The sequence below is a fragment of the Ambystoma mexicanum genome, chromosome 14, assembly GCF_040938575.1.
Source record: "Ambystoma mexicanum isolate Mex_15411 chromosome 14, UKY_AmexF1_1, whole genome shotgun sequence".
In the NCBI taxonomy this organism is placed as follows: Eukaryota; Metazoa; Chordata; class Amphibia; order Caudata; family Ambystomatidae; genus Ambystoma; species Ambystoma mexicanum.
This window is the reverse complement of record NC_090940.1, coordinates 517,121,440-517,145,870: the sequence shown is the minus strand read 5'-3', so window position 1 is coordinate 517,145,870 and position 24,431 is coordinate 517,121,440. Positions and strand designations below refer to the sequence as shown.

Below are 24,431 nucleotides of genomic sequence, written 5' to 3'. Positions count from 1 at the left end.
TAAAGTCACCTTGGAACCCCTCATTTCCCCTTTGACTATTAGAAATCGACCCTCTGGGTCCCTGCTTTGGGGGCAAAATTAGCCTTTGGAGAAACCACTATTGCCACCTCCCTCTTCTTGGCAAGGCAGGATGCATGAAAAACCCTCTCTATCGACCTAACTTTTAGGGACGGTTCCCCACCCCTCACCCAGTGGGTTTCTTGAAGAAAGAGAAAATCAAGCTTCAATCTATTGAATTATTTTACAACCAGGGATCACTTCTGGGGAGAGTTGAGACCACGTGCATTCAATGAGCCCCGAGTCAGCAAGAGATAGGGTTCAGCCATCGGGGGAGCAGTGTCTAAGCTCTACTTCACTCGGAGTGCAAAATCCCCCAAGACCTCTCCCTTGACTGATTCGCCATTGGTCCCCCAATAAACATTTCTCTGTCAATTGAACAGAGACTCCAAATGGTTGATACCAACAGTTATACCCTACATTAAAAAGAACCCCCCCTCCTCAACTTCTCTCTCTCCTTTTTCCAGAGCGCCTGGAATACCTGCAAAATTGAACCTGACGCACACAACCAGGCCAACAGAGATCGCCTCCACCAGGGCAATTTACAACATAACAAGCGCACAACAATCTCAGCCTCCCCCCATGCCCCTCCAACATTGAGAACAAAACCAACTACATCCTCATTCCCACTCCCTCCCTCCCTCCCAGTAGGCATTGTTAAAGAGTTAAACAGAATCCCCTTGCCGGAGACCAAAAGACTGGGTTACTCCTCCAGCAATGTGGGGAGAACCCCTTGGATCAAACCTCACTCCCACTCAATCCAAGTTAGAGCAGAATGGACACAGGACCAGATCAGGTTGCCGGCTGCTCGGGAGAGGAAGGCGCCACCTTTCTGAATTTTCTATGGCCTCGAACCCGGTGACTTTCCACAAATTTGTTGGCATTACGAGGCTGACAAAACTTTCCCTCTATTCGGCTCTCCATCCCTCGGTGCAGGGTCACCCAGGAGCTCCTGGGTCACTCTCTGTATATCGACCTCCGTAACCAGCGAGTACTTGCAACCTTCGACTTCAAACAAGAGAGAGAAAATGGATGACCTCATCTCACGCCTCTGGAATGGAGCCACTTTGTTAACGGGCTGCATAAACGCCTGCGTGACAATGTGAGGGCAGATAGATCTTGGTAGATTGAGACTTTGGAGCCTTCCCATTCAATGGGCCCCTTCCTCCGTGCAAGCTCCAGGATTTTGGCCTTCTCAGAGTAATAGTGACATTTTGCAAGGTTCGAACGGGCCGTCTTGCGGGCGCACATCCCCTTTGGGCTCTGTCAATTGTTGGCTCACTGGCGTTTCCCTCAAAGAGCTTACTTACAACCGCATTTACTATTCTAGAAATGTCTGCTGGCGTGATCGGGAACACCCAAAAATCTCAGGTTATAGGGCCACTCTGTTTTCTAAGTCATCCAGCTTAAGGGCGACCTTCTCCCCTCTCCTCTCTAGCTCAGACAGGCGCATGTCAAATTGAGACTCGAGGATGTCGACTGAAGATTGTTTGGCTTCCAGGGCTTGGACTCGGTCGTCCACAGAGTCTATTTTTTTGTCTGAGTCAAGGCTTTTACTAATGTGAGCCCTGAATACTCGGATCTACTCCAACAGGGCCGCCATAGCTCTACTCATCGTTTGGGGTTCCATATCTTCTGGATGGCCGATATCAGACATGGTATGGCTTTCCTTTGCCGCCACGGGAGAGTGGCAGAACCTTTGCAGAGATTTTGCCCAGTCCATGGGGGGTGAGGGGGGGGCGAAGGGGGTATCGACAAGGACACCCTCGAGAACGTAGAGTCACAGAGGAGATCACAGAACGGAACTGTTGAAGCGCAGGGTCCCCAGAGCAAAGCCAAAGAACCAACAGACAGCTAGGACCTGGGGACTCCAATACAATTGGGCTGGCGCCTGCATCGAAGGGTGCGTTACACTACCTCACCCTCACCCTGGATTCCAACACAATGTCAAGGGGCATGAGCCTGTAGGAAAACAGAGCAGACCGCACCAATAGGCAAAGGGGAAGACTGTTACAATGAGAAGTGAAGTGGCAGATAAGGGGGAAACTCTGCAGCGCTCTGGGGGCAGCAATTCACGGACCACTCAAATACAACCACCTTTCAAATCTGTAGCCAGCCCAAGAACAGAGGGATTGTGGGTGTAGATGTGTGGTCGAGAGGTAGGCAGGAATAAGATGTTGATTTAAAGCAAAGTAGGAGCTGAGTAGTCAGCGCCAGTAAGAAAGGTCAGTCCAAGAGCAAGCTGAACCCCACAAGGGCACCCAGAGATCGACCCTTGGGAGGTCCCAATGCCAACGTGACAAGCTCCAGTGGGATTCCTGCTCCCCCCCACCGCAAACTGAAGAAGGCACCAGCCCCAGCTGCCCAGAGGCCAAGGCCGCCACAGGTTAAGGCCAGTCAAAGGGGGCGACGCGGGAAGCCAAGGAGCCAGTGGGATCCCAATTGCACAGTTTGAGGATCCCCCGGAGGACTAGGCAAGTGGGGCCCTGCTCCACTACAGCGTGCCAGCCCTGCGGGGCTCTCGAATGGGGTACAGCCCTGTCAGATAGGCTCCCCCACTATGACAAGGAGAGGGCTCCCGTGACCTCGCCAACACCAACCTTCGTTCCGGAGCAGAGAGTGAGCGACCACCAGCGCTGCAGCACCCCACTCCCTCCAGGCGGGCTCACACCAGGGTGGGCCGCACACGAAAGCAATCCCGCAGGGGGGAGAGGCACTGCCTCAACCAAGCTCCACACCAGTCCTCCAGCGCCAGCCGCTCTCACAAGTATCCCTCTTCAGCTGCGGCCCCTCAGCTCCGCGCCTCAGAAACCCCCAGTGCCCACCAGCAGCAGCCGACCCTCCAGGGCACACACTCCTCGGGCTGCTCTGACCGGACAGGCCTTCATGGGCAAGCGGGGTTCAAAACCGCCGGCTCCAGCAGGAAGACCAGCGACAGCCTTGGTTCTGGCACCCCTCACCCCTGCAGCGCCACTGCCAGCGTCAACTTCAGGGGGGGAGATGAGAGGGGGCAAGCACAGACAGCAATCCTCAGTGCCTCCCCGGGACAGGGGCTGCTGCATTGAAGAGTGCAGAGGCCCCTGCCCCACCAGGGGGGAACCTCAACCGCCACGGACCCGCCAGCGGGAAACGGGCCACCAGTAGCTTCCCCGGCAAGTGAAGCAGGCACGGATCTCAGGCGTCCCCGCCACCGCCAACGACCGGCTTTCCACCCAACTGGTGCCCGGCGGTCTGCACAGCGACCAGGGGGGGCGGGGGCAGGGGTAGGATCTCTCCTGCTAGTGGCTTCAGGGGGGCTCAGATTCCTTTTTAGCTGCCTTGGGGAGGAGATCAGCAGAGGTGCTTCAGCACATCTCAGCGTCCCCTGGTGGCTCCAAGCCTAATGTGTTTAACTTTTCTGTGAACTGCTTTTATGACTATTTTGTCGAAATAAAGCAATAAAAGTCAAGTCAATATTTAGCCAAGATACCCACAACGCTGTTGTCCGCTGATGCTTGTAATGCATTGGAAATACCTACAACGCTAAATGAGATAAAGGAGGCGATTAAAAGTTTACCAGAAGGTAAAGGCCCAGGTTCGGACAGGTTGGGTGCAGAGTTCTATAGGGAATTCATAGATGCTTTGGCTTCTAGTCTCCTTTCGGTGTGGACTGAGGTGCTCTAAATGGGAATCTTACCAGAATCAATGTGGGAGGCAGTCATCACCCTATTGTTAAAATCCAGGAAGCTGCCAGAAGACTGTAGGTCACCAACACAGATGCGAAGGTATTCGCAAAGATACTGGCCACCCGACTTAATCCTATAATGTCTTATATGGTGCAATTCGGATCAGGCGGTATTTGTGAAGGGGAGATCGACAGCATACAATATAGAGAGGTTTTATAATATAATGGCGAGGATACCACAAGACACTGAGGGGGTTACAGTGTCCTTCGACATGCATAAAGCATTTGATACCGTATAATGGCCATTCTTGTTGAGGGTGCTACATAACTATGGGTTCGGGCCCACCCTTTATAAAGTGGACGCACATTTTATATATACAGCCATACGCTATTGTGTATGTGTGAATGGGGTGCTATGTTCAATGATGATACTAGCGGGAGGCACCAGGCAGGGATGCCCACTTTCGCCTTTGCTGTTTGTGCTGGTGATAGAACCCTTGGCAGACCTTATGAGGGCTCCCCACGCACGGGCTGGCATTGCCAAAGCGGGCTGGGGCGAACTGAGAACACTATATGCGGATGTCATCATGATGTATGTGAGGGATCCTGCAAAGTATCTGCAGAGGATACTTGCTGCGGTTCAAGAGGTCGTGAAGTATTCGGGTCTCAGTAATAGTAACAAGTCTGAAATATTCCTGTTGACAGACAATACGAGAGAACCCAGTAACCTGTTTGGACTGCGATGGACGCCCCAACAGGTGAAATATTTAGGAGTAGAGATGGCACATTTAGCAAAATTGGTACTGTCCCTTAATCCCCATCTCATTGATGGGACGAGTGGCGCTAGTGAAAATGCCCAAGCCATTTGACTGCTTTAGTACTATACCACTATGGCCGGGTAGATCCTTTTTCACGAAGATGACTTGAGGGTGCTCCACGTTTGTGTGGAAAGGACAGGTTAAGGCCAGTTGGAAACGCCTCACATTGCCTTACGAGCAAGGGGGACTGGCAGCTCTGGATTACGAATTGTATTACCTGGCAGCTCAGGCGTACTACGCTATGCATTGGACGGAGGGCGGATCACACACATCATATGTGGACTAAGAAAGGCAGGGAAAGGGTGATGCTACTCTGCTGCATGGTTTGGCCAGGGGAAGGCAGGGAAATGACAACCAGCTGGACCCAGTGCTAGTCACACAGCAGGCATGGATGAGGTTAGTCCAACACCCGAAGAATACTATAATGTAAAGTCCAGTTATGCCTCTCTGGGATGCGCCCTATCAAGACCCGTCGAGTGATGCAGTACTGGCAGCACACTGGCGGGGAGCGGGCATAGTGAATTTTGGGGGCTTGTACCGGGATAGCCTGTTTGTGCATCTGGGGGACACTCCACTACAGAAGCTTCAATACTTTAGACTTCGCTCTGCGGTGGCATAGGTGTGGGCTGGATTCCCCAAGAACCACCGTCACATCAAAGTCGGAATTACACAATTTCCCCTTGGTACAACGGAGAAAACAACCTCAGTGTTAAATAAACTGGCGTTGTCGACGAGGAGGGTGCAAACACCGGATACTAAAGGGAGAGTGGGAGGAAGACCTGGGTATCACTTTCGAGGATGCACACTGGACACAATTATGCAGGCTAACGAAACATGTATTGTTGAACTCCAGGTACAGGCTAACTCACTTCAAAATATTGAATAGAGTATACCTTACCCCGACCCGCCTTAAAAGAATGTATGCAACAGTTGAAGGGAGATGCCCGAGATGTGGAAATGAGGATGCTGGTATGTTGCATATGTTGTGGTATTGTAGAGCACTCTCCACATATTGGGGAAAGGTATGTGATGCACTAGAAGAAATGGTTGACCAGCCTGTAAAATGGGAACACATGTTGTGCATATTGGGCTATGTGCTTAAAATGAACCCATTGAGGCGTAAACGTATAAATATTGGCCTGTTGCTGGCCAAACCTGTTCTATTAATGTGATGGAAGAGTAAAGTATCCCCCATGGTTGAGATATGGATGAGTGATAAGACCTGGGCAAATGAGGAGCTGTAGTACAGGCTGCTGCCCCTAACAAGCCGACCAAGGGATATATGGGGAGGATTCCATCAGTACTTGATCAATAAAGGAGATGCGGAAGGCGACAGAAATGTCTTTGTGAACGATTTGGAAACTGGGTGGCCTGATTATGGGCAGTTGAATTGACTCCTGTACAATGCATTATCTGACTGCATTGATATGTGATGTTGTACCTCTATGCAAGTTAAATTAAAGTTTTTTTTTAAAACATGGAACTTGGATATGAACTTAGGTGAAAACCTAGGGTGTGTTTTTTTTTTAAACTGTTATTATTGTAATACAACTTACAAAAAAAACACACTCAAAGCTCCAACGGCAGCGCAGCGCCTCTCAAGACCCCCTCCCGACCCCCCCACTTCTTCCATTGTTCATGCACAACGACACAAATTATATTCCCGTTCTAAGACAATTATTTTTCCGGTTCACCAAGTAAATGTCCGGTGCTACACAAGTTTTTAGTCTTTCACCAGGGCATCGCTCACATGAAAACTGAAAGCAGCCCAGTAGTCCTTGGGCCTACAGTGCGATGGAATCATTAGATTGCTCTGTGTCTCTTTGTTCACAGTTTGACAGAACATTGAGCCAGTGTTCAAATGTGGGGGGTCTGTTGGCTCCCCATGCTTGAGCAATAAGTGATCTAGCTACCACAGAGGCCATAGCCACCAGTCGTTTCCTATTTCTAGCACCCTCCTCCACTAGGGCGAGCAGCCAGATTTCAGGGGACAGTGATATGTTTGGACATGACTTTGGCTATCCTTGTCCACAGGGGCTGGATCAGGGGGCACAACCAAGTTACATGGAGGAAATCAGCTTCTAGCTGGTTGCATCTCTTACAGTTTGAAGGTCCGAGTGGATATATCTTATTCAACCACCGAGGGGAATAGTATACTGGGTGCAGGTACTTGAAATGTATCAGGCGGAATCTATGGTTGACAGATATGGATTTGGACTGCGTGCATATAAGGTTCCATTGCTCGTCTGTCAGCGAGTGTCCCAAATTGCCTTCCCATTTCTCTCTGTACAGGGTCGCTCGGAGGAGTCTGAGGTTCCGGGCAAGACGATATATGGATGACACCAATTTCCCATTGGTTATTGGCATGGTGATGCAAGTCAGATCAGGGAGATGGGGGTGCATTTGGGAACTCAGGCCATCTAGCGCGTAACACTTCCCGCAGTCGATAGTATAGGAACAGTCTTATCGGGGTCCAAGCGCCCCTCGCTTCAAGGTCTTCCCAGGAGAGAAATCTGCCCTGCGGTGCGATATCTCCCACATCTCGATTTGTAGAAGTGAGAAATGTTGAATGAACATTGTCTCGTGCGTGAGTGGTATGCCACGGACATGATAAATGGCCATGGCGGGGGAGGGGCGGGGAGTACCATTGTCCCAGCCCTGTCAGGTTAGCTAGTCGTTCCCAGGCCTTAAGGGTGACCATCACTGGCTGTACCTCACTCTTATCACAGCGTTCCCGTGTGCCCCCCAGAAGGCCCCTCAGATCATCCGGTTGAGCGAGAGCTTTCTCCAGGATCGTATGGGGTAAATTCGATGTGGAGTTCCACCACCGGACAGCGTATTGGGCCTGGGCTTTCAGGAAGTACAAAAACAGATCAGGGACTTCCAATCCCCCTTGTGAGACTGGGCAGCACATTGTATCTAACGAGAGAAGGGGACGTCTGCCGGCCCATATCAATTTATTCATCGTGTTCTTTAGTTTGTCCCAGTAGTTCGCCAGGGCCACATCGGGACATTATTGTAGACTTATAGTAGCTTTGGTAAGATTACCATTTTTAAAAGCGAGATCCTAGCGGCCTGGGAGATGGGGAGTCGGACCCATGTGTCCACTTTGTGTTCCATTATTTGGAGGGCCGTCATATAGTTCTCCTCTTAGAACCTGGAGGGGGATGTGGACACCCGGATAACAAGGAAGCAAATCCACCATGCAAAATCGCTGCCTACATCTTGCGGGGTCACACATGTGATGAGGGGGGAGGACTTCCGACTTGGACCAATTGATCCGTAGTCCGGACAGGGCTCCGAAATCTGGTGATTTTGTCTATTGGTCGTAAGTTGGTTTGTGGGTGTTTCACATATATTAATTAACATATCGTCCGCATATAGAGAGACCACAGAGGTGTGTGAATGAAGGGGTATCTCTCTATGCGCATGATATTCTCTGAAGGCGCAAGCGACCGGCTTAATTGCAAGAGCAAAAAGGATAGGAGAAAAAGGGCAGTCCTGTCTGGTGCCATGGGATGGGAGGAAGGGTTCAGATTGTGGGCGGTTAGTGTACACTAAGGCTCTGGGGGCCGTGTAGAGCAAGCGCACCCAGTGCAAGAATGTATCCAAAGCAGCAATTGCAAGGGGTATGGATTGGTTCACATTATGCATCAGGGTAAATAGTGCCCTCAGATTGTTCTGGGTTGAAGGGTTGAAGCCAGCTTGATCAGGAAGGACCAGGCCGGGCATGTGGGGCAAAAGCTTGTCCGCCAGTAGTTTCGCTATGATTTTATTGTCAGTGTTCACCAAGGAGAGGGGCCTATAGGAGGAGCATTTACTGGGGTCCTTATCCAGTTTAAGCAGGACAATTACCAAAGCCGTATGAGTGGACTCTGGGAGGACGTCCGTCAAACAAGCCGTTTCGAATATGGTCCATAAGTGGGGGATGAGGTGGTCAGGGAAGGTTTTATAATGTTCGGCTGGGATGCCATCTGTCCCAGTGGCTTTGACATTTGGGAGGGCTCGAATAACTGAGGAATTATTCGTCTGGCGGGGGGTTATTTAGTAAGGAGCCCTGTTCTGGCTTCAGCCACCCCAAGGCGACCCTATCTAAGTATTGGACAATGTCGTCATGGCCAGCCGAAGATTGCATGGAGTAGAGTCTCCCATAGTATTCCCGGAATGTGTCATTTATTTCCCCCGACTCTAGTGAGTTCCCCGTCAGGCTTCTCAATTTCTAGTATGGGGTTGAAGTGGTGCTCTTGCCTAATGGCCCATGCAAGAGTCTTACTGGGGCGGTCTCCCTCCCCATATCTGGCAGTTATTATCGGTTCACCCAGGAACCGCTACTCACTGGTCATCAAAGTACGGATCTCTTCCCTCTCGAGTTCCAGCTCAGTTCGGAGATTCAGGGAGTCTCGGAGAGCTTGTCGGGTCTCTAGTTCTTTTAATTCTAGTTCTCTAGAAGAGATACATCTGCTAAGGGATTTCAGTGCCCCACCCTCTTATGACATGCACAATCATCGAATATAAACTTTGAAGGCTTCCCATACTACCCAGGGGTCAGGGACTGAATCTACATTTGTTTGGAAGAACTCGGAGATGGATTTGCATATATCTTCATAAAATGCTAGGTCCTCCAGCTTGCGGGCTCTGAATCTCCAACAGATGTCTGGGAGGGGATGTCGGGCCCGTGAAGTGCACAAGAACTGGAGAGTGGTCAGATAAGGTCCGAGGTAATATCAGCGCTTTACAGGTTACCTGAGCCAACTCAGTGGACATATGTTTTCTAATCTATACTGGTTGTGCACCCGTGGACACTTGAATAGAAGGTGAATCGTGACTATAAGGGTGAAGGAGACGCCATACATCGATGGGGTCATAATCTTCCGCAATGGATTTCCATTTATGTGCTGCCTTTGGGAGGGCGGCCTGCGCGAAGGAGGACCCATCTAGATGTAGTGAAAGCGCTAGGTTGTAATCCCCCGCCCACACCACCTCATAGCCCGGGAAGGAGAGCAGATGTTCAGAGCACACCTGGAAGAAGTCAGGGCGATCGCAATTAGGACCATATATGTGTGATGGAGTACATTCAATAGGCTTTACCTTTTTTGACTGGCACCATATTACAAATCTTTTCCATTTGTCGTAGTAGCAGTGTTTGGTGTTGGATTTACGTGCCTCCTTGAGGATTTCCATACACCTTGGAGGTAGTTTTAAAATGTCCAAACTCTAGGACTTGAGGAGCCAAGCTGCCAAGTTCATAGACTGAGGATGTGGGTGTAACGTTGTCCCCCTTGTTGGGTGAGCATACTGAAGAGGCACGGGAGCTTGATTGGTTTGCGTGTCGCCAGTTTGAGCAGATGCAGAAGCCAAGGTTGTCTTGCATACATTGGAGCAACCAGGATTAGAGTTGTTTGCTCCTGGTGCATTTTGTGCTAAGGAGCGGCATCAGTGGAAAAGCGCAAGCAAATTTCCCTGGCCAGCTCATCCACAGGGCGTTCCGCTTAGATCTGGGTTGGGGAAACCTGGATGCGAAGTCTAGGCATTGTGCATTTTGGCTTGTGGCGAACAAGTCTTATGGAGTGTAGCCCCAGAGGGAAAGATATTGTTTAAAATTCCTCCGAGTTGCCACTCATGTTCTTCGGGTAGGGGAGCTCTGTTTAGAGAGTCTGCTAGAGAATTGAGTTCCTCTGGAACGGGTTGACACTAGGAACATGTTCTGCTTGAGTGGCCACTTCCAAATTGTGTGGGCTAGCCTGAACAGACTTGTGTGCCTCACTGCTTTTTCATGTAAAACATGGCAGTGGTGCAATCTGTGAGGACTTGCACTGTTTGACCTGCTAGATGCACCTGAAAGGCTCGTAGGGCCCCGGGTACAGCTAGTAGCTCCAAAAGGGCGATGTGTTTCTGGGCTGTGATCTGTGTCCACAGACCATACTCTCTGTGGTGAAGGTAATGGGCTCCCCATCCGAGAGTGAGGCGTCTGTTGTGACTATTGCTTGTACTGGAGGATTGTGAAAGGGTTTTCCTTTTAACAGATTTTCCTTTGACCACCAGCGTAGCGCTTGCAATGGGGTTAGCGAAACAACCACTCGATCGTCCCACTGGCCGCTTGCCTGAGACCATTGTTTTACTAACCACTCTTGTATTGGGCGCATGTGCAACCGTACGTGCTGAACCAGGTAGATGTATGAAGCCACCATCCCGAGCAAGCACATTGCTTTGCGTATGGTTGGCGACCGGACAGATATTGAGGCCTTTGCATCAGTATGTTTTGGACTCTTGTTTTAGGGGTAGACTATAACTCCTAGGAAATGCTTTGTTTTGCTTGGAACAAGACTTATTTTTTTTCGTTGATTGATAACCCCAATTGGAACAGAAGGTCGACTGTTCTTTGGATTTTGGCTTGCAAATTTGAGGGGGAATTGCCCATTATCAGGCAGTCATCCAGATAAGGGTACACTGAGATGGACTCTCTGCATAAGTGCACCACTACTATTGCTAATAACTTGGTTAATACCCTTGGAGCAGAGGCACCTTGAATTGGTAGTGTTGATTTGCTATTTTGAAGCGCATACATTTTCTGTCCACTGGGAACATACACATATGAAAGTGTTCATCTTTCATGTCCAAAGTTGTCATATAGTCCCCTTGTTTTAGAAGTGGGATTACTTCTTGTAGCGTAGTCATGCAAAATAGCTGTGGCTAGACATATGCGTTCGCAGGGCGCAGGTCTAGGACAGGGCGCATTGTAAAGTCTTTCATTGGCACAAGGACGTACATTGAATAGATACTCTTGTTTACCTGGTTTGCCAGGATGATTTCTATGGCGTCCTTTAGTAGCAGTGCTTTGACCTCTTCCAGCAGAATAAGCTGTTCCTCCTGCGTCATTGTCTTTTTCTTGGCAGGTGATTGGTTGGCGTATGTATGATTTCTAAGCAATAGCCTCCCGGCACGATGCAAAGTACCCACTTGTCTGACATGATCCCTCCCACGCGTGGGTAAAACTAGAAATGCGACCTACTGGAGAAGCATGGGAGGGGATCTGGAGCGGGTGGTCATTGCTTTGGTGGAGTGGAGCCTCTGGTAGAAGAGGATCAGCCTCTACTTCTCTACCTTTTGTGCCCACTTTGAAAATGTTGCTGGAAGGATTGACCTTGCGAGGAACCCCAAGATGAAGCTTGTCCGCTCTGGTTGTAGTTAGAGGACCACTGGTAGTTTAGTTTTGTCCTTGAAAACAGTGTGTATTAAATGCGCCTCCGTTTATTCGTCAGCTGTCCCAGGGACTCAATGGTGTGGTACTGCTCTTTAGCACCTTTCAGTGCGTCCTCAAATGCTCTCCCAAATAAGATGCTAGGTTTGATCGGCATATTTAGCAGGATGGCTTGGGTTTCCAGTTTGAAGCCGGATTTTATTAGCTATGCATGGCGCTTAATGAGGGTACCCTCAGCTACTATACAGCCTACATTATCTGCTACGTCCAGATTATTCTTCAGGATGCAATTTGCCACCGGTTTACCCTCAGCTACTTTTTTTAAAGGCTGTGTTTTAAGGGGCCGGGGACAGTCTATTTGTTGTGTGATTTCGTCCCATTTATGGCAATTCTAACTTGCCAAGAGCGAGGCGTTATTGGCTATCCTTATTTGATATGCAGCAGAGGAAGCTACTTTCCTGTATATATTTTCTTGCTCTCCTTGTCAGGAGGGGCAGCTTCGGCAGCGGCGAAGGGCGTGCCCGCTCTCTTTCTTGTGGAAGTCACGACGAGAGAGTCAGGCTTTAAATGACCCCTGATGTACAATGGGTCAGAAAGGGCGGGTCTGAACATTTCAATACGAGGGTTAACTGCCCTCGTAAGATTGGGAGTAAGTAAAGAAGGCTGAATGCGACAACTGTGCTGCAGCCCTCTTATCTCCAAGGATGGCCTCTACAAAGTGCTTGTCAAGTTGTGTCTCCTGGGTATCGATTTTAAAATGTTCTGCAGCTTTTAAAAGAAGATTATGCTGCAGCTGATTATCCACGGGGGGGGGATCATCCACAGGTTGGTCAAAATGGTCAGGAGATTGTAGGATTTAAACATCATCATAATAATAATAATAATAATAATAATATTGGTCTGTATCATCTATGTCCACTTGGTCTGCTATTGAGCCAGGGTCCTGCGAACCTGAAGTGTTAAAATAGTATAGGTCGTCCGGTATGTTTTGAGGGGTACTAGGCTGGGTAGTGTCTAGGTGGGGTGTTTTGGCATTGGGCTGCTTCTTAGCTGCTTTGCCTTGAGATGGTCCTTGGAGGCTGGGCAGCCGATCAGGGCGTTGATCAAAAAAGTTAACAAAGCTAGACATTCTCCTCATTACTCTATCAAATTGTTATTGAGTGGAGCTTGGTAAAACTGTGGGAACAGGGTCAGGGAGAGCCTCTGATGTAGAGTGTTTGTGGTGCCATGCCCCTGAGAGGGAATGACTAGGGGCAGTGTTATTTATCCAGTTTTTTTGAGGATAGGGTGTCGAAGATTTGGAATTCAACGTCTTAAATTTAAGGAGTGTGTCTGGGATGTGTTTTTTTTAATGAGTTTTCTCATTTTTAAAATCATTAGAAAGCGCCGTCGACGCATCTTTAGACGCACGCTCACCGGTACCCAAGGACTTGTCTGATTCACTTGCAGTGTCAGAAACAGACTTCGGCGTCTGTTTTGGGGGCCTGTCATGTGGCAAACATGATCACGTTAGCCCAGAGGACAGGGACTTTTCGGACCTTCCCTTTGACACCACCTGTGGCTTATCGGTCGATGGTGCGGTGGACTGTCGGCCATGAAGGATGTGTTTGTGGCGTGCAGTGTGGGAGCTTGAGCCGCCAGGTGTCGTCTCTGTAGCAGAACTGTCGGCCTGCCTGTTGGAGTTGGGGGCTTGCACGCAGGTAACAGTCTGGTCCAGATGGCCCTCTGCGTCACTTAGGAATTTGATGCGGCCATAGCTGGAGGCTCCCTCAACGTCCAAGGTGGCCTCGGCCTGCATGGTGTGATGCGCCCAGCGTTTAGTTTTTCGGTCCTTTAGTGTCTTGGGCCGAAACTGTTTGCAGGACTTGCACTGTTTTTCGGAATGGTCCCTAGGAAGGCAGACATTACACACCCTGTGTGAGTCCTTTCAGGGAAACTTCCTTTTACAGGAAGGGCAACATTTAAATTGTCTATTTTCCATAGTAAGAAAGATGGCAGCTCAGCGATGTAAAAGGAAGAATAGGGAAATAAGCATTCTCTAAATAAGATGAATTATGGGCCGAGGCCCGTTGGGGCTTAGGTAGGCCACAGTTAAAGTTCGTCGAGACGGACGAGTCAACGAATGATCTTGATCGAAATACGTTGCACGAGATCTTGCGGTCTATGGCCATCGAAAAGGATAGAAAGTCTCAATTTAAACTTTGTATAAGTAAAGGTGTTAGCCAGAAGAAGGAACTCTGCAACTTGCGTCCGACTATGATGGCAGGGAAAAACAATGAGGGACCACGACGCGTGAAGGACCATGGGTACGAGACACGTCACACTAGGGATAGTATTACTGGCACGCCCGGTCGACGTCCCTTTTCGAGTTTCAAAAACAAAAATGTAATACTCTGCGTCTACCACTAGATGCCCGCCTATGCATAGCATGTGATCGAAGCAGATCCACAAGCCTCATATACATACACATATATATACACATACATATATACATATACACACAGACATATATACAAATATTGTATATAAATAAGTACAGTAATCATTACAAAATATTACAGGTAGAGTAATTTTTCCAAATGATATACAAAAGAACAATTAACCACACAGGGTCATGTTAGTCAAAAATGTCAAACTCAAACTGGACTTTTAGTCAGACTCACAAGTCCCTAGGGTTATCATAATCCGTTTCCCCCCAATGTTAGGCTAAGGCATCATAGAACCAATATTATTCAGTGGAGTTAAGTTCAAGGTCCGCACATAGGGCACCATAAAGAACGCAGGAGCTTTAAGAAGTCTCTGCAAAGAATGAGGGGCCTGCACTGAAGAGACTCTGAGCCGTAAGATAACTCACTATTATGCTGATCAGGAGGTTCAAGAGAGGAGCCCAGAGTCCAAACCCCATCAGAGTAGCCCTGCTACAGAGAGAAGCACTATTCAAAACAATGCACATTGCTCGCAGTGTACTACATATTTTCGGGTGAGCATTTCTTAAAAAAGGACCACCACAAAAGCAACCGCTGCTTCAATTCTCAAATCTGAATAGAAGTTCCCTGCTACTATACGATTAACATTCAAAAAGGAGAATCACCATCTCATTTAAAAGACTGTCAAAGTATGGAATAAGCTTCTGAAGCACAGAAGAGCAAAACATAAGCATGCAGCCTTCAGAGGAGCCCCAAAACTTGGTTGTTTCCATCTCTCCCACATTCTGTATATCCAACTGCTATTAGTAAGAACAGCCTTTCACAGGGAAAGAAAAAAAGAAACCTCAGAAACTAACACTTAAAGAATAGATGAAAAGTTAGATGAAAACTTGTGTGGAATTGCCGCCAAACTCAATTATTGTTACCGCCACTCAGCCCAAACTGTAAATTTGCCAGATTACGAGAGGAGGTTAAGCTGGTCTTTGTCCAATTCATTGAATCTCAAAAGGACTCCATTGGGTTTCTGGAGTAATTACTTCACGTGGTAATTCTGCCTGTTTTTCTTTAGGTAAAGTGAGGAAATTCACTTCCGGGCAAGTGCTCTGGGTATTTCCTCTACTTTACCTCTAAACTCATAACGGGGCAGGGCAGCGAAGGTAGTTGTTATTCCGTTACTGTCACTTGTTTATCACACCGCCATACTCTCAATGAAGTCCTTGGTCCTCTCATTTCTGCTCAGCCAAGTTCGAACATCACTTAACAGGACAAAAACTGACTCCATCCCTTTTCTTTCTTACCAATCATCTGAGGCCCATCTTACACACTCATCCCAACACGGTCCCAGGCTGGGAATTTCATGGACGGTGGCAGGCAAGGACAATAAGACATGTTTAGGGTTCAAACCATCTAAATGTCTGGATAGTCTTACAGAGACTTATTTTGGCTCTTGCTCCTGGTAAAGGCTGCACAAGCAGATATGCGAGGCACAAACGCACCAGACGTCTGCTCAAAACTGCAGTTTACACCATCACAACAGAACTATCCTGGAGTAGTCTATCCCAACACCACACACATACATCCTATACAATGCATTGTCAGTACATCCCTCTTCAACAGCAGACAAAACCTTTTTCAAACACTCATCTATGGACACAACCTTGAACTTCCAGAAAAGGAGGAATCCCTGGGACTCTGTTGGGGATACAGGATAATCCAAAGTCCTCTGCAATAGAGGTGAAGACAAAAGTCTTAAAGGAATAGGAAAGGTCTTCTCCATTCCCATCCCAGGGATATCTGGGTTGAAACTGCTGTGTGGGCAAAGGCTACTGCAACTGAAGGAAGTGGCACCCAGGAACCTGCCACTGGATGTGACTGAATCCCTGCAAATGCCCTCTACAAATCTTCCCGGTTGGAAAGGGCAGAAAAAGGGACTTGCTTTGCTGAAGATACTGGACTGGGTCTCCAAGAAACCCAGAATTTAATGAAAAGCCCTGGGTTCTGGTTCTTGTCTCAGACGAATTGTGAGTTACACTGACCCAGATAGTGCCCGCCTGTCCCAAGCTTCTTAGTGCCACGGGTCGTTGCTGCTTGGACAACACCTTTTGTTTTACCAACTCAACCATCTCACAAACCACTGTTGATTCAGGCTTCTAGGCTCTTCCTGTGGCACTGTTGAGCCCCAGGACAAGAACGGACGTTATTTTAAGGGGCCCTGTTCCCCTAGCCTGCCTAAAAGAGTATTAATGACTTAAGACCACCACTCTGAACCTCTTTAAAGACCTCTTCATTCAAATATAACATTTGCTGCAGAATATCTTGCCCATCTACCGCCTGACATCAACCCCAATGCACCCTTTATTCCAAAGTCTGCCTTTTCTGCTTGTTCCTTTGCAGGAGTGCGTTATTAGTTGTGTGTATTTTAAGTAGAATTAAATTGTTGTATTCTTATAGAAACTTTATTGGTAATTTCTTGTATACCGGTGCCACAGTACTATTGCTGTTTTGTAGGATTCTGTGCCAGCCCACACCCCTTCTGAAGATCATAGCCTGCTGTAGGCCTGTGCCAACTTAAGAGGTGAAGGAGGTATACCAAACATGTTGTTCCTTATTCCACCTTTGATTGTGATCCCAGCTGGTATATTATTAGTGTGATGCCCAGTAGGCGCTTTATTTAGTAACTACTCATTCATGTACTTCTGCAAAGCAGCAGTCATTTCATAACACACACAGAAACACAAGTCCAAACATACCATCTAGCAGACTTTAACCTTCAAACTGGCACACATGCTACACTATGTGAAAGGAAATCACCTAGCCCTGCGATCCCATACATCTATACATATAATCCCCATTGAAGGCACTATTCCATCCAGAAACCAGTCCAGACTACATTGGACCTGTGAATAGTACAGCGTCTGTTTTCGAATACGGGACAGAGATACTTGTGTACCGTACAAAACACATTTGATGTTGGCAAATAGCTAACAAACAGTTCAAGTACCACAATTGCCTTCCGTCACAATTATACACATTTATGTTAAGTAGCCATTATTGCAGATCATTTCAAATCCCAAAAATTGCACAATTAAATGTGTACTTGAAGCTAGTGTAGGCTTAGAGGAAGATATTTTTTCAACAGAGGGAAATAAAAAAAGTGTCAAACATGGAGCCGAAGGCAGCCAGTGAAGAAAGATTTAAAAAAAAGAAGAAATAACCACAATTTGTTTCCAATTATCTCCATAATGCCTAAGAAAATACTGCAATACCATAGTGAGGGACAATGCATAAAACCAGCAGGCGAAAGGGCAGCACATGATGGCGAAAGGAGTATCTTGGTTGCAAGTTAACAAAGAGTGTGGACGTCCCAACATTGTATGCCATTAGAAAGCAAACCTACATGAGCCTTTCGGTCATCAATGTTCTTCGAAAAATCTTGAGCTGGCAGACATGTGGAAATCTGGAAAATATTTTTTTTAAAAAGGAATGCATGTTAATCTAGGTACCAAATGCACATGGTCAGAAACTACATATCCTTTTCAAAACCTAAGAGAAAAAAAAAGTGTACTGGTGTTCAACATTTATTTGAAAGCTAAACATTTTGTAGAACTAAAGGGTACGCATCGGGTCATGCTCCCCAAAAGATTAGTTTACTTTAGATGTTTGAAAACAAAATTAAGTAAGGCCTACAAATGCTCCATCTTGCCCACAGTCAGCATAAAGACAACTTAATAGACAGAAGGAACAAGTTACTTACCTGTAACTGTTGTTCTCCAGCATGGGTCTGGCATGGATTCACATGCTCATGAATATTCCCCGTCGTCAGGCTGGGAATCCTCGGTAAAGAAAAAACCAGTATCAGTTTCGTTTCTGATCTGTCTTTCGTAGTAGTAACCAATCACTGGTCTCTGCGTCATACTGACCACAGCCAATGACTGCCCTCTACCTAAGCACCGCCTCTGGCAGCCATCCTCAGATTTGGAAGCATGTGAAGTGGCAGTATGACCAAGTGAAGAGCCGCAGAGGGGTAGGCGGGAGGGTTCGCATGGGAATCCATGCCAGACCCATGCTGGAGAACAACAGTTACAGGTAAGTAACTTGTTCCTTCTCCAGCATGGGGTCTGGCATGGATTCACATGCTCATGAATAAAGAATACATAGCAGTACACACATGCACAACCACGGGAGGTGGCAAAGGCTCAACATTAAGCATTGCATCAAACTCAACATTAAGCATCTTACCTCCCCACCAGGCTCACCTCAGGCGAACAGGTTGCGCAGCACTGCTTGGCCGACCCTGGACTCCTCCCTGGAATCCCGATCGACGCAGTAGAACTTCGTGAAGGTGTGCGTCGACCTCCACGTAGCAGCCCTGCATATGTCCAGCAGGGGCACACCAGAAAGGAACGCCGTGGTAGCTGCGATCGCTCTGGTGGAATGGGCTCTCGGACGGCCAGGCAGCGGTCAGTTTGCCAACCGATGACAGTACATGATACAGCCGGAGAGCCATCTGGAAATGGAAGCCTTCGAGAGAGCCTTCCCCTGATTGACAGGTCCAAAGTTCACAAAGAGTTGTGACGTCTTCCGAAAACACTTCGTGCGGTCCACGTAGAACTTCAGCGCTCTAGCCACATCCAGCGAGTGCAAAGTTCTCTCAGCCGGCGACGAAGGCGACGGGAAGAATACAGGCAACACCAAGGGTTCGTTGAGGTGGAAGTCCGATGGTACCTTGGGCATGAAGGAGGGGTGCGTCCTGAGCACTACCCTCGTGTCGTGAAAAGTCAAGTACGGGGCCTTGCAGGAAAGGGCCTGAATCTCTCCCACCCGTCGTGCGGAGGTGATGGCCACAAGAAACGCTGTTTTCCACGACAGAAACTTCAACGGGGCTGAGTGCAGAGGCTCGAACGGAGGTCCCATGAGCTTGGTCAGCACCACGTTGAGCTCCCACGCCGGGGCTGGAGCCTTCACCGGCGGGAATGATCTGAACAGTCCCTTCATGAACTCTTTCACCAGACGATGAGACCACAAGGACGTCCGCCCCGTGGTTCTGGTGTATCGGGAGATCGCAGCAAGATGAATCTTGATGGACGCGTGTGCCAGTCCAGCTTTGGCCAGCGTCAGCAGGTACGGCAGTACTTGGGGAGCCGTAATCCGTAGAGGGCTAATCTTCTGTGCGTGGCACCAGACAGAGAACCTCTTCCATTTGTGTCCGTGGCATTTAAGAGTCGAGGACGCCCTGGCCTTTGCAAGAACCTCTCTGCAGTCGGCCGGTATGTCGTATCCTCCAAACTCTAGCGCTGCAGGAGCCAGGCCTGCAAGTTCAGCGATTTCGGGTCGTGGTGGAGGATGGCGCCTCCTTCCCTGGAGAGCAGATCCGCGTCCACCGGCAGCTTGATTGGCGGGGACGCTGACAAGTCCAGAAGGTCCGGGAACCATATCTGCCTCGGCCACGCAGGTGCGACGAGGATCATCCTGCACCGTGACCTCTTGAGCTGGTTGACGAGCCGGATTAGCAGTGGCAAAGGAGGGAACGCGTAGAGGAACAGGCCCTCCCAGGGGAACGAGAAAGCATCGCCCATGCTCCTCGCCTGGGGAAACCTGCTGGCGAACCTCCAGCACTTGGAGTTCGTCGCTGTCGCGAACAGGTCGATCTGGGGTGTGCCCCACCGTCGGAAGAGGCGATCCACTAGATCCTGCCGTAGTTCCCACTCGTGGCACGAGCGCAGCTCCCTGCTGAGTGAGTCGGCGATGGTGTTTTTTATCCCTGCCAGATGAAACGGCACCAGAAACATCCCTTGGGCGACTGCCCAATGCCACAGGTCCTGCGCCTCCTTGGACAGTGCTGGGGACCTGGTTCCGCCCTGTTTCCTGATCTAAAACATGGTGGTGGTGTTGTCGGTGAAGATCCTCACCACCTTGCCCTTGAGGGACGGAAGGAAGGACCTGAGGGCCCAAAACACTGCACGGAGCTCCAGGACGTTGATATGTAAGGATTTCTCCATCGGGAGCCAAAGGCCTCTTGCATGCAGATTTTCGGTGTGCGCTCCCCACCCTTCCAGGGAGGCATCCGTGGTCACTGTCTCCTGGTGGGCTGGGGTCTGGAAGTCCATGCCCGCTGTCAGATGCGCGCGGGTGCCCCACCACCGGATCGCTCGTCGGAAACTCTCGTCGAGTGTGATCCTTTCCTCGAAGCTGCCCGTCGTTTGGATCCAGCGCGCGTCCAGGAACTCCTGCAACGGGCGCATCCGGAGCCTGCACATGGGAATGAGGTAGATGCAGGAAGACATCATTCCGAGGAGGGACTTGATGGACCTCACCTTGGCCGCGTCGGTCACCAACATCCGCTGCACCTTGCCCAGGATGGTCCTGGTCCTCTCCTCAGACGGGGAGGCCAGAAGGGACACTGTGTTGAGCCTCGCTCCCAGAAACAGAGCGTCTTGCCCGGGTACCAGGTGGGATTTGGCGTAGTTCACAGAGAGTCCCAGGTCCGTGAGAAGTTGGACGGTCCTTGCCGTGTGAACCACGGCAAGCTCCCTTGTCTTGGCTCGGATGAGCCAGTCGTCCAGGTAGGGGTAGACGTGGATCCCTTCGCGGCGCAGCTGCGCCGCCACCGGTGCGAGGCACTTGGTGAACACCCTGGGTGCCGACCGTAGTCTGAAGGGGAGGGCTTTGAACTGGTAATGACGCCCTTGGACCACAAACCTGAGGAATTTTCGGTGCCCCTTCAGGATGGGAATATGGAAGTAGGCATCCTCCAAATCCAACGACGACAGGAAGTCTCCTTCCTCCAGCTGACCCAGGACGTGCTGGAGGGTGACCATCCGGAACTTTTGCGCCTTGATGAACTTGTTCAGACGTCGCAGGTCCAGGATGGGGCGCCATCCCCCAGTCTTCTTCTTCACGAGGAAGTATCTCGAGTAAACTCCGGAGCCCCGAAGCCTCTTGGCGCCCTTCCTGAGCATCGCCTTTACCTCCAGGAGAAGTTGAGGGACGTGAAGTTCTTTCCTGGCCACGGGGGGGACGCGCGGACACTTTCTTTGAAACTCGAGCGCGTGGCCCCGGGCCAAGGCGTCCAGCACCCAACGGTTGGTGGATATGGACTCCCACACGCTGACGGAGCTCGCCAGCCGGCCTCCCACCGGGGTGCTTCGGTGGGGGCCCGACCCCACGGCCGGTTCAATCCTGCTTCGACGAGGCTTTGCCGCCTTGTCCTTGGCGACGACGGCGGGGTCCGCCAGACTTTCCTCGTCCTCTGTAGGCCTCCTGAGACGACGAGCGGGCCGCTTGACGGTAGGAGGAGAAACCGCCGCCGGAACCTTTGGAGGCGCCCTTGCCTCCGCTGCTCCGAAAGGGCGTCCGTCGTTGTTGCAGAACTCCAAGGGCTCGGGCCGTCTCGGTGTCCGCTTTAATGGCCTGAAGGGAATCGTCCACTGTTTTCCCAAACAGGTTGTTCCCATCGAAGGGCATGTCCAGGACTCTGGTCTGAACGTCTTGACGGAAGTCCGTAGCCTTGAGCCATCCACGCCGCCTAAGGCAAACGCCGTTGCCCAACTGGCGGAACCCAGTGTCGGCAATGTCCGTCGCAACGGTAATGGCGTGGTCCGAAGCCACCTCACCTTCCTGCAGGATCTCCAGGGCCTCTGCCCTCTTGTCGTCCGGCAAGAAGTCCAGCAGGGGAGCCAGTTTGTACCAGAGCTCCCTGTCGTATCGGGCCACGATAGCCAAGGTGTTGGCAGCTTTAATCGTCGTCGCTGCAGACGAGATGACTCTGCGTCCCATAGCGTCCAATTTCTTTCCCTCGCCGTCCGGTGGGGAAGTCGATGTGGAGGCCGCACCCCCCCCGCTTTTTTCCTGGCCGCCGGAGACGACGGAGTCCGGGGTAGGCTGCGCCCGGAGGCACAGGGGGGCCGTGTCCGGGACCCGGTACTTTTTCTCGTACCGGTCTCTTCTAGCTGGCGTCGTGGAAGGGTTCTTGAGGAGGGTGAGGCCCTCATCCCAAATGTCGTCCAATAGAGGCACTGAGAGGACCGTCTTCCTTTTGGCCTCGCGCCGCTGATAAAGGAAACCTTCCTTCTTCTTCTCCTCAGGGCAGAGTTGGAAAAGCTCGGATGCCCTGGCGATCATGGAGTGGAACGATCCAATCTCGTCGGGCGGAGAAGCCCTGGTGGGAGGCGACGACGGTACATCGTCGTATACCTCGTCGTCCGTACCCGTCGCTGCCGTGTCAGTCCCCGTATCATCCCCTCGGGTGGACCGGGAGGAGGGCTGGAAGGGGCGCGACGGCTGAAAAGAAGGAGGAGGGTGGATCCTTCTTTTCTTGGTAGGGGGAACCCGAGAAGGTCCCGGTTCTGGGTCCCCCGACGGGAGAGGTTCCGTCGGCAACGGTAGTCTCGTCCTTATCTCTGAGCATAAGGACTGTATAGCCAACAAAATGGCCGCCGAGCTGTCTCGCGGCGCTGGCAGAGGGGAATCCGACGGGCGATCAGGGGCCCCGTCGGTACCCTCGACGATGTCGTCGTCACCTGCGTCGGGATCCATCCCGACGGGCCGGTCTTCTTCCACGCCGAGGCCGTGGCTTAAGACTTCGACCAGCTCCTCCTCCGAGGTTGAGGCCGAATCTACGACGACGCCCTGCCCCCTCTTTTTCTTCCCCACGGGGGATTTCACGGGGGTCCTATCGATGGGCACAAAAGAGGACTCCCTCCGAGGTGGCAGGGAGACTCTGAGCCCCGAGGTCGCCACCACTGGCGTAGCCTCCACAGGCTGAGCCAGGGCCGCCGCGACAGACTCGATAGAGGGCTTGGCCGGATGGATGAAGGCCTTCACCACCTTAGGTGCGCTCACCGTCTTATCCTTGAGGGGGGGGGGGGGAACAGTGCCTCGCTCCCCCTCCGAGCTCGACCGGGGCCTCTCTAGGAGCCTCGCCGGGTGCTCGGCCTTCCTCTTACCCGACCCAGGGCGTTGGCTCGTGGTTGATGGTGCCGGGGAGGGTGCGCCCAGCCTGGCGCCCGTAGAGCCCGACCGTTCGGCGCTCCCGGTGCCAGCGGACTCGCGGTGCTTGGCCTTATGTTGGACCCCCGTCGCCGGGGCGTCCTCAAACGTCTTAGAAGACCGCTCGGATTTCTTCCTCTTCTTCTCGCCGGACGGGCTCTTCCCTTCCAGCCAGTTGGCGAGACGTTGATGGCGGTCCTTCATGGTCCGCTCCGACATGTTGCCGCAAAACGCACAGTCCTTCTCCACGTGCGTCTTGTCCTCATGTAGGCAGTAAAGACAAAAAGAGTGTTCGTCCTCCTTGAAGATGTTCTGCAGCTGGCATCCAGGGCAGACCCTGAACAGCTTTCCGGGCGTCGAGCTTCCCTTCTCCTGGGCCATGACCGGGCCTGAGAAACTTCTGGAGTCCTCCAAAAGCGTAGCTCGACGAATTCTTCACCCTTGAGGGGCGCAGACGAATCCGACACGGGTCCCCGTTGATCGGATGGAGAGTCGGTGGAGCTTGAGGCTCTTTTGACCGAAAAAACGAAGTTTTTGAGAAAAAACGTGAAAAAATAGCACTAACGCTCTAGAGCAATAGCACGAGGATCCCAATACATGAACGTGCGGTAAAAATCTGAGGATGGCTGCCAGAGGCGGTGCTTAGGTAGAGGGCAGTCATTGGCTGTGGTCAGTATGACGCAGAGACCAGTGATTGGTTAATACTACGAAAGACAGATCAGAAACGAAACTGATACTGGTTTTTTCTTTACCGAGGATTCCCAGCCTGACGACGAGGAATATTCATGAGCATGTGAATCCATGCCAGACCCCATGCTGGAGAAGCATGGAACTTTCCCGCTATAATGTACAATGGCACAATACATATCCAACAACTAAAAATGTACACTTGCCATAGCATTCACCCCCACCAGCTTCCACAAAGGATGGAATTTAGACCAAGAGCATTCAGAAAACGAAAAAATTGGCTAGCTTGGTAGAACTTGTGTTTGCAAATTTCAATATGTTTCTCTAAACACACAGTCCTCTGTCATTCTATGGCAGCGGTCTGCAACCTTTGGCACTTCTGATGTTTTGGATGACAATTCCCACTAGCTCTTGTCATGCAGGTTGCAGATCTCTATCTTATGGGAAATAGCACTACGTTTCCAGTAGTTTCCTGTGGCTGGGGAGAGGTAATAAATGGAAATTGCATCTTGGAACAGTCAAACATTATTGCAAGTGCAGTCAGTGCTACACATGCGACTGGTCCAACCAATTGACTTATGCCAACTGTACAA

At 50.5% G+C, this 24,431-nt stretch overlaps 1 protein-coding gene across 4 annotated transcripts in view; it reads right to left on the bottom strand.

Annotated features, from left to right (window-relative positions):
• The window catches only part of LOC138526918 (uncharacterized), a 539,422-nt gene that overhangs the window by 360,240 nt on the left and 154,751 nt on the right, over positions 1-24,431 (bottom strand). For 3 of the 4 annotated variants that reach the window (XR_011283776.1, XM_069637757.1, XM_069637759.1), the window contains exon 4: positions 17,561-17,620. The exons of the other annotated variant lie outside the window; for it this stretch is intronic. Coding sequence is in view for 2 of the 3 variants with exons in the window: in XM_069637757.1 (XP_069493858.1) it covers positions 17,561-17,620 (60 nt within the window). In the remaining variant the exon portion in view is untranslated. The remainder of the gene's footprint in view (positions 1-17,560; positions 17,621-24,431) is intronic. 4 annotated transcript variants of the gene reach the window in all.